Source organism: Zeus faber, assembly GCF_960531495.2.
Source record: "Zeus faber genome assembly, chromosome: 3".
NCBI lineage: Eukaryota > Metazoa > Chordata > Actinopteri > Zeiformes > Zeidae > Zeus > Zeus faber.
The window spans coordinates 7,857,376-7,873,561 of record NC_137190.1 but is presented as its reverse complement, the minus strand read 5'-3'; the positions used below and the strand labels follow the sequence as shown (position 1 = coordinate 7,873,561).

General features: G+C 44.9%; 2 protein-coding genes across 2 annotated transcripts; both read right to left on the bottom strand.

The window, feature by feature from the left end:
• Positions 1-348: 348 nt before the first annotated feature.
• On the bottom strand, positions 349-5,588 carry fam219b (family with sequence similarity 219 member B). Its single transcript, XM_079997749.1, has 6 exons — positions 5,500-5,588; positions 4,465-4,567; positions 3,645-3,738; positions 3,443-3,520; positions 2,969-3,020; positions 349-2,657 (listed from the first exon to the last, which is right to left on the bottom strand). Exons 1-6 carry the CDS (start codon positions 5,575-5,577, stop codon positions 2,508-2,510), a joined length of 555 nt encoding a protein of 184 aa, XP_079853875.1. The 5' UTR covers positions 5,578-5,588; the 3' UTR covers positions 349-2,507.
• A 738-nt stretch (positions 5,589-6,326) lies between these two features.
• cox5ab (cytochrome c oxidase subunit 5Ab) lies at positions 6,327-12,295 on the bottom strand. The gene is made up of 5 exons (XM_079998261.1): positions 12,146-12,295; positions 9,822-9,938; positions 8,656-8,777; positions 7,281-7,406; positions 6,327-6,452 (listed from the first exon to the last, which is right to left on the bottom strand). The coding sequence occupies exons 1-4, from the start codon at positions 12,216-12,218 to the stop codon at positions 7,293-7,295; spliced, it is 426 nt and encodes a 141-aa protein (XP_079854387.1). The 5' UTR covers positions 12,219-12,295; the 3' UTR covers positions 6,327-6,452; positions 7,281-7,292.
• Positions 12,296-16,186: the final 3,891 nt, after the last annotated feature.

Below are 16,186 nucleotides of genomic sequence, written 5' to 3'. Positions count from 1 at the left end.
AAAAAACACTTGATGCTAAATAAATGTTTTTTTTCCTTGTTAATTACTAAATCTATAAAAATATGAAATCAAACCGATTTTCTCCGTATGATTCGAAACATTTATACATAAAATAAAAGACTCATAAACTCACACAGAACAACAACAATAATAATAATATAACCACAATGAACGACTTTATCATCGAATCTGTGTTGGAAACACTCTGCCCCCTTGTGGCCATTTAAAGTAAAACCAGAAAAACTACGACTGCCTATGTTGTCTTTATTTATTTATTTATTTATTTTAAAAGGTGCTTTTCGTGAGAAGTGTCTTTTATTATACGAAATCATCTCTTCACATCAAGGCTTAGATAAATGAACTTTATTCAGTAAAGTAAAAGAGGCATCATTAAATAATACAAAAAAAGGTTAGTGTCTTCTAGGTGAAAATAACAACTTCAAGTTATTGCGTTTAGCAATCAGTAACAACAGGTGAACTGTCACCACGTTGGGTGACGACACACTGTCCCATCGGTTGCATAGCACAAGCAAAGAGTCAAGTGTACCTGCTACTGACCGCTGCTGACGGATGCTTTCGAGGGCGGGGGGATCAGCGCAGCCTCAACTCAGCTGGCTCCTACGACATACGTCTTTTTAAACACGACTCTTTCCCCGGGAGACCGGACGAGTGCGACAGCGGGACGGGACCCGGAGAACTGACACCCGACCAGGACGCGCCCGCCCTGGAGTCGGAACGGGAGCGGCGACACAGCGGCGCTGGGTGGGAGTCGGTGATTTGCCTAAGGCCACTTCAGCAATGCTTTGACCAGGGGAGATTGCGTGAGGGGAGAGGGGACTTTGTAAACGACAAACAAAGCAAACAAGCAAAAAAAAAAAAAACAACAAAAACCCAAAACACATCAACAACAAACAACCAAACCAAACCTTGACCTTCTGGTCAAGGTTGGTAATAGTCGAGCTTCCACCAAATGAATAGACAACGAACCCAGCCCCGTCTTGTCAAGTCAGAGGGCTTTCAACAGGAAATCATCCTACTTTTAGCATTTCACGTCAACCTTTCTGATGGAGGGGAGACTTCGGTCATCGGTGATCAATCTGATATTTATCTACGGTGGCCTGACGACCAGGTCGTACCACCCTGTACGCTCCAGCCAGAATGAAGACAAGAAAAATTCTGAGGGAGTGGGCAGCTGTCTGCGTCGCTTGTCAGAGAAATACGCTTTTTTTTTTTTTTTTTTTACACCCTCAAGACATTTTATGCTACAGCCAAACTCTCCCACCTTTGGAATTGTGGTTCCAGACGATCAAAGGAATTTCTCACACACACACACACACACACACACACACACACACACACACACACACACACACACACACACACACACACACACACACACACACACACACACACACACACACACACACACACACACACACACATTTAAATATAAAGACTCATTGTTAAGTTAGGCATCGGCATTGAAAAAGCCTTGAGAAACACGTTTTTTTTTTTTGGTTTTGTTTTCCTTACAATACATCATGTACAGGCAGTGGATGAGTGAGTCGTTATTTGTGCAGACAGTGGTTTCCACGGTAACATTCCGAGTGGTCGCCTCAGTTACAAAGCCAGAGTCCCACAAATATCTTAGGACAGAGGGCTGAACAGCCACGTAGAAGCATGCCGGTGCAACCTCAAGAGGAAAAAAAATAAAACATAAAATATATATATATATACACACATACTGTACTATATACTGTATATACACACACGTCACCTGTGGTAAGATACAGCCATGCATGGCTGCCAGATGCGGACATCGAAATTGACACATATATCAATGTATATACTCCAGTTTTATATTTGGTGGAATTTTCTCCCCAAGGAAGCAAGTAACCAACTTATATGAATGTAACCAATAAACAAGCAGAGGTTTCATGTCAAAATGTCACCAAAAAAAAAAGGAAAAAAAAATAAATAAAATAAAATCCTAATCCTTTCAATCTTTGTTTTGTAAATGGTAAATGGAGGGTTTTGTAACATATTTGATCATTTTCACCCTTTTCCCTCGAATATTACACCAAGGTTGACGTTGACAAATCAATTTAACACGAGTCACAATGTTGAGCCCTGCAGAAATGGGGGGGGGGCAAACGGTAAATTAACCTCCGGCCCCTCCCCCGGCGCATGCAGGCCCCCCCGGAGCTTTTTGGGCGAGCGGCGCAGCGAGTCTCTCAGAAGATGAATGGAGCTTCCGACGTGGGTCTGCGTTCTGTGTAGTTCCATGAAGAGGAGCCAGAAGGTCAAACATCGGGGGCGTCACAGTGAACGAGGCCCGGGCCCCGACATCTGACCGGGGCTTTGATGTGGACTCGGTGACCCGGACGCGGCGCTCCAACCCCGCAGGGAGTTCCAGGGGCGTGTTTCATTATCTGTGTGTGTGTGCGCGCGTGTTTGTGTGTGTGACGGGGTGTGAGTGTGTGTGTGTGGTGGTGGTGGTGGTGGGCTCACTGGGTGCAGCAGGATGGACCCTCCCCGCAGCAGCACCCAGAGGAGCCCATGGCTTTGGGAGGAATCAGGTCCAAGTCCTCGTCGTCAGGGATCTCATCCAGACGGTAGCCGTCCTTCAGCAGCTGCCGGTTCAAGTCCGGGTGGACCTGGAACCCAGGGAGAGAGAGGAGGGAAGGGAAGGGGAGCATGAGGCAGAGAGAGTGGCAAGACTAACTGGCCGGTCAAAGGGATCTCTCTCTCTCTCTCTCTTTCTCTCTCTTGTTGAAGAATTAATAAAAACTTCACTTATTTCTCCCATGTCCACATCTAGAAATCACGGAAAGGAAATGAAGACGCAATCCCCCCCCCCCGTGGCCTGTTGCCGAATGCCTCCGTTCCTGCAGGCGTGAGGTGCTGATGTGATCGCCGCCAAACCTGTTTGCCCCCCCCACCACGATGCTCCGTGGGATCAACTCACCTCTGCCGAGGAGTATCCTGAGGAATATTGTTCAAAATCGATCTCCTCGTCGCTGCAAAAGTACAAAACACAACGGGGTCACCGCAGGTTGGACGCTGTGACGGTACCTCAGGAGAGCACGGCGCTGTTATTAAAGTACCACTGTCAGTCGATGCTCTTTCTTGCGGGAGGAAAACGGAAAACAAAGCGTTTTTCCACCGTATTTTATGGACTTATATCTTTCACAGGCGCACAACTTCTCTTCATAGCAACGCGGGGTGCGAGGCATAGGAACGAGAATAATGTCACATAACTTCCTGGTGAAAAAGGAAGCGATCGGCGCAGGATCAGATAAGACTACTTCTGGAATTTTGGCAGGAAACTCTGAGCACGCTAGGGCGGGAGCTGCAGCACGGCACATACGAGCAACAGAAGGTGACGGAATGACTTGTAACACCCGCGGATGTGAATGAGACACGGTGTGTGTTGTGTCACCTGTCGGAGTCGAGCGCGACCAGCGTGTCCTCGGCGTTCTGGCTCAGAGCAGCGTAGCCCTTGTTGTACTTCATCGCTCTGGGAGGAAGAGAGGGAACAAGCAAAACAGCGACCGGTAAAACCCGAATTCCCTCCGAAACAACAACAACCTTCGCCCCCTCCCTCGTCCCTCCCCGTTTCACTCCTCCACCCCCCCCCTCACCTCTTGGCTCCCTGTCGGGGCTGGAGCAGCACGGGGCCCGCCGGCGTCAGCGCCTTCTTCTTCAGCGCTTTCCGAGCCATCTCCCTGTGTTTCTCTGGGAGGGGAAACCGGAAAACGGGTTCAGGCTCGGGCGACGAGATTTTTTGCTAACCGGTTAAATTCGGGGTCGGTGTTGTGATTTGCACGTGAGGAACGCCATCGCTGAACTTGCTCCAAGGCAAGAACATTGACGACGATGTGAGTCAGGGCTTTTTGACTCGAGATGCTCGAGCTGAAAACATGACATCTACGCCGCTTTGTTAGGTAATAGGATGTTGGCACATACATCGTGTCGTAGGTGCAGTTTCCTGTCAGGAACAAGAGTGGCGCAACATCGTTTACGGACATTGAAAGCCATGCCACATCCTGCGCAGACAACCACTGAATGTTCAAATATGTGAACGCAACAGTGGTTGTGTCTGAAATTATAATGCATCACAAAACGCATTCCCATGCGGCCCCGCCCTGCGGCACGCATGATAAACACGTTGTTTACCGTTTCGTTTTCACTTAGGCCCAGTCCTTACAAATAGTCCTATCCATCAGAATAACAGGAATTTATGTGACAGACACACTGGGTGAAATGCAAACGGACCTTGAAGATGCACAAAGGACATTTTTCTTCCGTACATCAATCTGCGCAGCAATCTCTAGTTGTTTTTAAGGCGCTTTTAAACAGCTAAATCAGCACTCACGGAATAACACGGTGGGAGAGTGAGCCATAAACCAGAATAATAACTACGTGCATGTTTAAGTGGCAGATGAGACAGAGAGCTCTTACGTAGTTTGAGGTGAATGGCTGGGACCCTGGACATGATGTAAGGTCCTCTTTTCTCCAGGGGTCTGGTGGATCCATCAGGAGGCTTAGCTCTGCTGCTCGGACCCTGGTGCAGAGCGCAGAGTGCAAACATCAGGGAAGCACGTTGATTCCAAATTCAAGTCTGCTAATAAATTGGTGACGAGAACTGCAAGACTCTTAAGTCCACTAGATAATGTTATGACTGTATCAGAAGGTTTGATTTGAAGACGAGTGCAAACCCCATTTCTAAAATTAACTAAAATAACCTGGTATTGACAACTTTAAACACACAAAATGAGGCCTGGCTGCTAAACTGTGATGGTGTGGCTGCCAGATGCAGATCCTCTAGGAACGCGTGGTTGTCATCCTGGCTGCTAAATTCTGATCCTGTAGGAGTGTGGACTGTGAACATAGCTGCTAAATGCTGATCCTGTGGCGTCAGCCTGGCTGCTAAGTACTGATCCGGTAGGACTGTCTGTCTACACTTGGCTCCTAAGTGCTGATCCGGTAGTACTGTCTGTGTAGACCTGGCTGCTAAATGCTGATCCGATAGGACTGTGTGGTGTCAACCTTGCTGCTAAATGGTGATCTGGTAGGACTGTCTGTCTACACTTGGCTGCTAAATCCTCATCCGGTAGGAGTGTGTGGTGTCAACCTTGCTGCTAAATGCTGATCCGATAGGAGTGTGTGGTGTCAACCTTGCTGCTAAATGCTGATCCGATAGGACTGTCTGTGTAGACATGGCTGCTTAATGCTGATCCGAGAGGACTGTGTGGTGTCAACCTTGCTGCCAAATGGTGATCCGATAGGACTGTCTGTGTAGAACTGGCTGCTAAATGCTGATCCGGTACGACTGTGTGGTGTCAACCTTGCTGCTAAATGCTGATCCGGTAGGACTGTCTGTGTACACTTGGCTGTTAATGCTCATCCGGTAAATCAGTATATGTACACCTGGCTGTTACATGCTGATCCGGTAGGACCGTGTGGTGTCAGCCCGGGTCCCCTGTTCCCTCCTACCGGCTGCAGCACCCGGGTCTCGGGCAGAGCGTCCAGCAGCGAATCCTTCTCCTGTTCCTCCAGAATGTCGTTCATCATCTCTGTTTTGATTCGTCACGCCCTGGACCACAGCACGGCCATGACGGCCGCCGGCCCTGCGGAGGGGCTTGTTGACGTCTAGACTAGAGGAGGCACATAAATGATGCTAACGGCTAGCGCTCCCCGGGCTAGCTTTCACTGTCAAGCGTGATTTACTTCCGCTTCCGGTCACCTGTCAAACGACACCGGGGAGCGGTTGGTGGCCTGGCGCCCCCTGGTGGCTGCCGCGAGAAAAGCTTTTAAAAGCTTCATTTACATCCTGTTTATTTATTCTTTTATTTTTCTTTCTTTAGTTTAGTGCGTCTTTTAAATTAGATTTTAATTTTGAGTATTGGAAGCAAAAAAAAAACAAAACCCCAACAACAACAGTTTGGACGAATTGAAGGATTTTGAGAGATACAGTCTAACTAGATTCAAACAGGACTTCACTTGTTTATTTACTGACTAGTACACGCTAAACCAACATTTTACATTTGTGTGCTCTCCGGCTTATTATAAGGAGAGAGGATTTAAAGTTTTAAGGAAGAAATATTTGTACAGGTTTTAGAGGTCAGGAATCAATATCATAGGTGTGTATACGGATTAACTGGCAAAACAAAGTCATTACATAATGTTATTAAATTATGAAAATTGTAAAATAATGTAACGATCAAATCCCACCAAAACAGACTCTTAAAGCACCTTTTGATATTTTCATAAATAAAGAAAGGTTTTTTTTGTAAAAAATAAAATAACAAAAGGCCCACACCTTATTGTATATTGCTCTCTTTATTATGTCCATCATTTTATACACAACAGAATGACCTTGATTCAGTCAACATCATTAACAGCAGAGATAGAGGGACAGGGATTTGTCTCTTTGTACAACAAATGACCTGAGGAGAGCAAAAAAGAAAATGCATTATCAGCCAAGATTTCATTTTTAATTTTCAAGAAAACTGATTAATATAAGTGGGGTTCGTTAATAATATGTATTCATTGAACCACAGGGACACTGATCAGTCACATCATTACAACCACCTGCTTAATATTGTGTAGGTCCCCCTCGTTCCGACAAAACGGCTCTGACCCACGTAACAATGTTTAGAAAGGTGGGACATGTCAACGCGACATCCACATGAATACCCAAGGTTTCCCAGCAGAACGTTGCCCAGAGCATTAACTTCTTCACCAATTTGTTCTACAGTAGGTCTTCTGTGGGATCGAACCAGACGCGCTACACTTCACTCCCCACGTGCATCAATGAACCTTGGGCATCCATGACCCTGTCGCCGGTTCACCGGTTGTCCTTCCTTGGACCACTTTTGGTAGCTACTAACCACTGCATACTGGGAACACCCCACAAGAGCTGTCGATGCTCTGACACAGTCGTCTAGCATCACAACGTGGTCCTTGTCAAAGTGGCTCAGATCCTTACGCTTGACCATTTTTCCTGCTTCCAACACATCAACTTTAAGAACTGACTGTTCACTTGCTGCCTAATATATCCCACCTCTTGACAGGTGCCACTGGAACCAGATGATCAATGTTATTCACTTCACCTGTCACTGGTTTTAATGTTGTGGCTGATCCGTGTATGTCACCCAAGAGTTGGTTGGATTAAATTACAGTATTTCCCCGTGGCAATTTTCCCAAACAAGCTGTTCCGTACTGAAAATGTAATGAACAATATTTCAGCAACTAGGCAGTCTACGTGGACTGACCTTGACAGGAAACTATAACTTGTCAATTCCCAATTCCTCTGGTGTGGAGATACCGAGTTCTGCCAGGGTGGGCTGCAGCTCCTGGATAAGGTATGGATAGATCTCTTTGTAGGGACCTGCTTTGTCCTGTAAAAAAAATAAAATCAGGAATATGATAAGATAATGATAACATTTTATTTATTCCCAGTGGAAATCATAACGTGTTAAGACACTATTAAGGTCTTTGTTAAAAATCATTATTGCTCATAATACTATATTAAAAAGGGATTTTGGGACATAAACAGAAGTGATTTGATCTGAATCCGGCTTTAAATCATTTTTGTAATGCAATTAGCCACACCCACCTAAAAACTGAAGCGCTGACATTGCCTTGGAGCTTGAACATGATGTACATGTAACAAGACAGAGCTAGCGTGACACTGAATGGCAGCTTTGCAAGTTGGAGCGCGCCGTTCTGCACGGGTGCTAAGTGCGGATGGAAGGAGACGGGTCCTGATCTACACCTGATCTCAGGTCTCCCACAGCTGTCTCTCCTCCTGTGCTGAGCAGACTGTGCTGTGACTCTGCTGCGCGCACACAAGCAGAAACCTTCAATTTTTTAGCGTCCGATTAAGTGTTGATAACACGCTTAGTATTTTACAAATACGATTTTTGTACCGCTGATAGACGAAAAGTAATCAAGTGTTTTTATTTAGGTTTTATTTCTATATTAAAAAAAATAAATAAAAAAAACCAAAATGGCGGTGGCCCTGTCGTGGGCAAGTAATGTGCAATGTGTTGTGTGATGGTGCACGCCTGAACAGCGTGTAACACCGATAACTGTGGTTACCCGATCCAGATGTAAATTTTTTACCCACAAAATTAAAACACTAACATTTTCTAGTATGTTTGCCCTTTTTGCCTGTAAAAAAAGTTTAAACTTTTTCCCCAGACAATGTTCTCAATAAGCCCAAAATTGTAAATTAATGGAAAAATAAATTTATAGTTGCTGGTTAATGGCAAAGTATGCTTACACAAAAACAAAGACCCTAGTTTTCAGTGACTCGATTTTTTGTACAATACAAATATACAGTGAATAGTTATAGATAAAAACAAAGTAAGGCATGTTATAAATATACACTAATGTATATAATACAATTGTCAATATATACAATGAGTGAACCAGGCACAAGCAGCAATTTCCAAATGTGGTAAAGTGAGTGTTCATGACAATAGAAGTGATAAATAATCGCTGAATGTTTACAGGTGGGTGAATGTATGTACAGGTACAGTACGTCACAGTCATAGGTGGTCTGAGTTAGCTGTTAATAAGTGAAATGGTGAGTGGGAAGAAGATGACAAAGTACTCCAGGTACTATGGACAATGGTCACGCACCTTGACGGCCTCCAGGATGCGGACGGCGCTTGCCATGTCATCGAGTCTGCGACAAGCTCTCAGTGCCGAGTCCAAGATCTTGGCCTCAGGTACCAGGTCGTAGCCAATCAGGGTGTTCATGCCTTTGGATAGAAATTAATTAAAAACAGACAAATTATGTGACAAACTCAAATAAAAGCTCACATTATTATGTAATTTTCTGTGGTCAATGTCCCATATAAAAGGATATCAAGTAATAACAACCTCATACATTTATCTATTTGTATTTCTGAAAAGAAAAAAGTTTCAGTCATGATATTAAATTTTCATTGGACTGACATTCACATTGAAGATGATGCATGTCAATTGTGGTCAATTTGGGCATTATGGGTGACAGACTGTGCTTCATTTAGAATCCACTGGTGACAGAGGAACAAATGACCTTCCAGTCACAACAACCCAATAATTACACCAAACAGAGGGATAATCTTCCTCTTTAATTCACAATCATATTTGCACCAGACTTCAGTGGTATAACTTATTGCATCAAGTTTGATTTATATAGGATTTATGTGTGGCAGACAAGGGGGCACGGCTAAGCCATGGGCTGCAGGTGACGGCGCTGGCTTGGTCCTGCATCGGCCCAATCAGTCCCACGTGGTACCACCCCCCCCCGATTGAGTATCTGTGGGTAGAGTCCCCACAGAGAGTTTTTCCAATTTTGAAGAGAAATACTAAGCATGTGATACTGGGGAGCAATAAACCTAAGACTGCTCGAGGTCCAAATACCAAAAAGGCCTGTTGCTTGTATTTGAGACAGTGTACTCTGTGACTCAACCCTGTGGTTAGGGAAAGTACGTGTTTATCATTTCCTCATATCGTTCTGCAGTGCTGCAGCTTTACTACAATTTTACCACATCCCTGCTGAGTGTACTAGGGTGAGAGGAAAAGCATTCTGATAGAAATCTTTTTCTAAAAGCAGTTATCTTTAGGAAACAAGTTTTAGTAACTTAATTTATCTGTATTTAAAGTAGGCTATATCTTCCTTTTCCTAAGTGGGCAGGCCTTTTTTTGAGGTATATTTAATGAGCAACAACAGGCGTATGAGCATTTATGATCATGCACTTTAAGATGTTAGAAGACAGTATCATGCAAATGATATAAAGAGAAATGGGCAGTACAGTCACCTTTTTTGAGCTCCCAGGCATCGATATCTGGCTTGCTGAAGTAGGTCACCCAGCGAGCGTCAAATTCCTCATCTGTCTCCACCTTCCCATGGGAATAACATCTGGAGGCCAAGGGAGCTGGAAAGCACAAGATCAGAGTCCCAACGAGGAAACATTTAAGTAAATTCAATTAATTACAGCAATATCAAAGATATGTAAATCAACGCCATATGTAGCAAATTAAATGAGTTTAGCCATAAGTAAACGGATAATAACTGGTTAAGATAGCCCACAATCTACAAAAAAAATTAAAATAAAGAAATGCCATTCCAATTTTTGGACAAATCACCTCTCTATCCAATAAAGTATTGCAGGTTCAAGGTTAAGTATTATAATATTTGGTAAAGGATATAGGTAAGTACATGATTTTTATTATTCTCCAGCAGGAAGTGCCTGGCGCTCAAACTGTGAAACCCACAGACACAAAACTAAAGAATTACATTCAGGGCAGTTCATGCTGACGTGCCGTGGTCTAAGTTTGATGAAAACGTGTTTTTGTGAAGGAAGGAACTGGAAAAAGCGGAGCCAAGGCACCGGCACTATATTAGGTACACCTGTACAATCCAATATGATCCAATAAACCAGCTCAGCCATGAGTTCTACTTTAATGAAGTTTATAACGTTCCTTCCGTCTTTGATGACAGAGTCAGAAATGTGTGAATTCAATGATATGCTTATGACTGAGGTCAAAGTTAAATGTGGTGTTGCACTGAACCACATTATATTAACAGGTGTTTCTAATTGTTTTTGTCCTTGGATTTACTTACATTAGGGCGACAGAATATTAATTACACCTCTGAATATAATGCAGCTCAGTACAACACCACCACCAGCCACGAACTTGATGCTAAAACATATTCAAGAGGTTTATTCGTCACATACATATACATATGTTCATACATATATGCAATGAAATGTCAGTGCAAAGCACCTGGTGATTACGCACAATATGTTCTAGACTGTGCACAATGGCTACCTAAAAATTTCTACTTGCCTAACTAACTGATTCCTTAAACGTAATGCAGTAAGTCGAATACTATAGAATAAAATAAAATATATAGAATAAAATACAATAACAACTCAAAGGTAATGCAGAGTGGGGGTACAAAATAGGAATAAATGGAACAGACTAATGTATCAGGGAAAGTATATCATTGAGTTAACACCTCACCTATGACAGAGTCAAATAAAAACACTGAACATTAATCACGACAAAATTCACGGCTGAGCTGGTGCACTGGATTTAATTGGATTGTACAGGTGGACCTAAGAAAGTGCCCACGGGGTGCATGTGCAGGGTGTGACTTTCACAGAGGACACGGCGCAAAAGTTGGTTGTTTACAAAGGGTGAGAACGCTCCCGGCCACACAATCAAAGGTGGAGAAAGCGCCGCAAGTCCGTATCGGGTCGAGACCAGAGGCAGCAGGGAGCGGTGCTGCGTTCCACGGGAACGGAGAAGACGACTCGGTGTCGGTGAGGTCCAAAGGTCCCTCGCCCGCCCCGATGAAAGGTTCGACCGCCGAACGAGTCGCTCGCCGTGCAGCGGGAGTACCGCGGGGTGATACGAGGCCGGGCTCCCGGTGAGGGGCGAGCGATCAACGCGGATTTGTCTCAAGAATCGCCGAGTTACGTCACGTTTATTTGCTAAGCCGTGAAGGACGCACGGGACGGATCCCATACAAAAAAAAAAAAAAAAAAAAAAAAAAGCCGTGCATCTTGGCGGCGAGTGAATCCCGAAAAAGTCGTGTATTTCTGTGGAATCTATTCATTTTGGTGGAATGTGAAGGTGTAAATCGGTGACGTTCAACACGAACTATGCCAAACGCACCGACCTTGTTCGCTCGCCGGGCTTCAATTTAGACGACGACTCCGCGATTATTTCCCCACGCGCCGATAACTCGCGCTATATCTTGGCCTGGAGTGACTCCAAACGCCCGAGTCGCTTGAACAGGGTTTCGTTCGCGGGGACCGGTTCGTTCGCGAGCCTTCCGCCGCTACTCCGACCGGAGTCGATCACGCCGGCGGAACGGAGCGCTGGACCGGGGCGCCGCAAGGTCACCGCCCCACGGGCGAAGCGCGCCTTCGGCCCCAGCGCACCGACGTTAGTCAGGAAACCACGTCTGTTTGTGTGGAGCTCCGCCGTTCGGCCGGGGAACGTGCGGGTCACATTCAGCGCCGCTCAATGTCACCCTCTGACAGAGCGCGCACCGACCGACTGACTCACCCGGTCACTCGCCTCAGCTTAATGTCTCGTTCGGCGACACGGCCGTGACGGACGGTCCTACCTGAGCAAGAGGGCGGCAGCCGCGCCACGCTCCGCAAGCCCGCAGGAGACAGTCGGAACACGGCTCGGAACATGTTGCCGCTCGGCGGAGAGTCGGTGGCTAAGCGGTGCCGGGTGCTAAGGAAGTGACGTGGCGGAAGTGACGCTCTGCGGCGCGTCAGGACGGGGGGCGGGGGGCGGGGCGGGGGATTCTGCGCCTGCGCTCAACATGGCGTACGTGCTCGAGCGGTGGCTCGGCAGCGCGGTGATCCGCTTATGACAAAGCTTTATGAACTTTATCACCTTTATGAACTTTATCAGCTTTATCACCTTTATGAACTTTATCAGCTTTATCACCTTTATGAACTTTATCAGCTTTATCACCTTTATGAACTTTATCACCTATATCAGCTTTATCAGCTTTATCAGCTTTATGAACTTTATCACCTTTATGAACTTTATCAGCTTTATCACCTTTATGAACTTTATCAGCTTTATCACCTTTATGAACTTTATCAGCTTTATCACCTTTATGAACTTTATCACCTTTATCAGCTTTATCACCTTTATCACCTTTATCAGCTTTATCACCTTTATCAGCTTTATCACCTTTATCAGCTTTATCAGCTTTATCACCTTTATGAACTTTATCAGCTTTATCAGCTTTATCAGCTTTATCACCTTTATGAACTTTATCAGCTTTATCACCTTTATCAGCTTTATCACCTTTATCACCTTTATCAGCTTTATCACATTTATCAGCTTTATCACCTTTATCAGCTTTATCACCTTTATCACCTTTATCAGCTTTATCACCTTTATCAGCTTTATCACCTTTATCAGCTTTATCACCTTTATCACCTTTATCAGCTTTATCACCTTTATCAGCTTTATGACCTTTATCACCTTTATGATCTTTATCACCTATATCACCTATATCACCTATATCACCTTTATCACCCGTATCACCTGTATCATCTTTATCACCTTTATGAGCTTTATCACCTTTATTTTATTTATTACATCACATCAAATAAACAGGCAGGCACAACAAAATACCATATTTTAAGTGTTACCACACATTTGGCTTTGTGACACCACAAATGATCACATAAATAATAATAATAATGATAATAATTTCTTATTGTCTTATCGTCTAAAGGTTGCTGGTCCGATCCCAGGCTCCTCCTGCTAGCATGCTGTAGTGTCCTTGAGCAAGACACACAACCCCTAATTGCTCCTGATGGCTGCGTCCATTACATTGCATTTAGCAGACGCTTTTATCCAAAGCGACTTACAATTGCTCAAACACCGACGGACGCAGCCATCAGGAGCAATTAGGGGTTAAGTGTCTTGCTCAAGGACACTACAGCATGCTAGCAGGAGGAGCCTGGGATTGGACCAGCAACCCTTAGATTACAAGACTTTGGATAAAAGCGTCTGCTAAATGTAATTATTATTATTATTATGGCTACTTATTATAATAAAAGGCACATCTCTGTTATTCTTCTTCTTCTTCTTCTTCTTCTTCTTCTTCTTCTTCTTCTTCTTCTTCTTCTTCTTCTTCTTATTATTATTATTATTATTATTATTATTATTATTATTATAAGTTTATTATTAAACTTAATGTAATGCAAAAACGTCTGACATACATGAATAGTACACTTCGCTGTTGGTCTTTTTAGCTGAGTTCATTACACTGTCTTTTGTGAAAGCCCTCCGCCGTGCACTGTTTGACTCGAACAATACAATAACATCAGAATGTAATGGAACATTCTGTGTGTATAAACATACATGAAGCTGCTATCAATGGTTTTTTTTGTTGTTGTTTTTTTTCCCGATTGGACCAGGAATTCATTCACTGAATTCCAAAAATAATTGAGAGCCGCCCGTCATTTGATGGATGAATTGCCTAAATGTGCGTGCGTGCGTGCGTGCGTGCGAGAAACGGCGCATTTGTCATTAAACGACAGCAACATGGACGGACGCCTTGATAAATGAACGACCGACAGGCTGCACCCGTCTGCCGGCGGAGGGAGGGCTCGCGTCCTCTGCCGCTAGGGGAAGCTGTGGCACCGAAAACGGGGAGCCGGCCGCGCGGGCCCGCGAGGGACCCTGTGAGTTGTAGCCACAGACGCCAACGAACATGGCACATTTTTTAGAATGTCACAGGGTGCAAGGTGAGACGGAAGCCTCACAGTCGACCGGAAGATGGGTTGCAAACAGTACGGGGGGGGAAAACAGAAGCAAGCTCTTAATGAGAGATCGATATGAACTAAGCGTCCCTCTAGGCCTATACCCGTGTGTAGGTCGTGTACTTCTGTATGTATTTATTCACGCGTGTACGCTGACGTCTACCCCTGCGCAGTGGGCGTGGATGGGTGTGGCTCGCGTTGAGTGGATCACCCCTCCATGTACGTCTGCCGATTCAAGTTTGTGTGCGCTCTTGGTGACGTGGCGGACTAATCTGCCCTGAACCCAGAGCGGCACGGCACAACAGAGGTCCATTAGGCTAATGCGCTCAAGTCTCTTGCTCCCTATGCTTCTCACATGGTTCCTTCTCCCTCCGTCCCCCCCCCCCTCTCTCTCCCTCTCTCTCTCTTTCTCTGTCGCTTCGGGAGAGCGGGAATCCTGTCGTTTCGGAGGCCTGACTTTGTTTCAGGTCCGCAGGCACGGAGGCGTGTGTTGTGTGGCGAGCGGCCGGGGAGCCCCGCTCGCCGTGTTTTTTTTTTGGTGTTTTTTTTTTCCGGTGCCCGTGGGCGCGGACTTTCTGCTGCCGTGTGGAGAAATTCACTGAAAGCCCCTGAGCTCCAGGCAGCCTGTGCTGCAGCTGAACGAGCTGAGCTGTGGGTCCCTGCGATACCCGCTGTACGGTAAAGGATTACGATAAATTCCAGTGAGCTTTTAGCATATCTAAGCCGTGAGGATGCTATATATATACATACATATATATATATATAATATATAGTGTATATATAGTATAGTATATATAGCATTCCTCTATATATACTGTACATGGTATCACATTCAAGCACATTTATTACACTTTGTGAATAAGTTGAGCTCTTTCAGGCTCATTTCATCTGTGAAATTAGGTCGAACCCTATTGTAAATATTGACCTGAATCGTGGCAGCGTCAATGCCGGGACCTCAGAGTGTTCCAGCGCTTGTGTCGTGGTGTGACAAAAGGCCCAAAGCAAGCTCGGTTATTTTCTACATTTATGTTTTTATTGGCATTTCCCATGGTATTATTGTACAATGATGGTCACAGCTTGGAAAGGTATGATGTACAGTAAATGTAAAACAAAAAGAGTGGCACTATTGCAAGGGGGTCAGGAAACGTCGGCCTCACCGTTGTAAGGCCTACACACGGAGCATGCGATCGCCCTGTTATGATATTCTTCTCACCTAATTCAATTATGTTGTTCTAACAGCAGTTGGACATGCATAACACGCGTACTGAGCAATACATATATATATATATATATATAGTGAACCGTTGTATAATGGAGCTGAGCCGGCATGTGCCCAGGTTGTTGACTCACCTGCCAGTGTGTGTGGTTTATATGAGCCTGTTTACAGTAGTGATCATTAGATTTGTTTATCTGTTGCTGCGTTGCTGTGCGACCCTGACCTCCAGCCAAGCGCTGTCCTACTGCCTCTCACACCAAATCCAAGTGTAACTATCCAGGTTCGAGGCTAGATAGCGTGCTGATGGTTACAGAAGGATCCCACGAACAGAGCAGTCCTACTCCCAACGCCGCGCGCGTTTGGTCGCCGAGCAAACACAGATTATTAAGTGCGTGGTTAGATGTTCCAACTTTTACTTTTGATTAAAAATCACAAGGTGTGAGTTACATATTCATACATATTCGGATTCAAGTCCCTGAGAGAAAGGTTACGACAAACTGTGTGAATTCTGTGCCATCAATAGAGACAACGCTGTCTAACCAACGACTCCGGTGCTTACAGTCAAACTCTCGCCTCTCTCTTGCCAAACGAACAACCTTGGTCTCAAATGGTTGAGGTGCGCTAGAGCAGCTGTAATAATTTGTAGATGGAG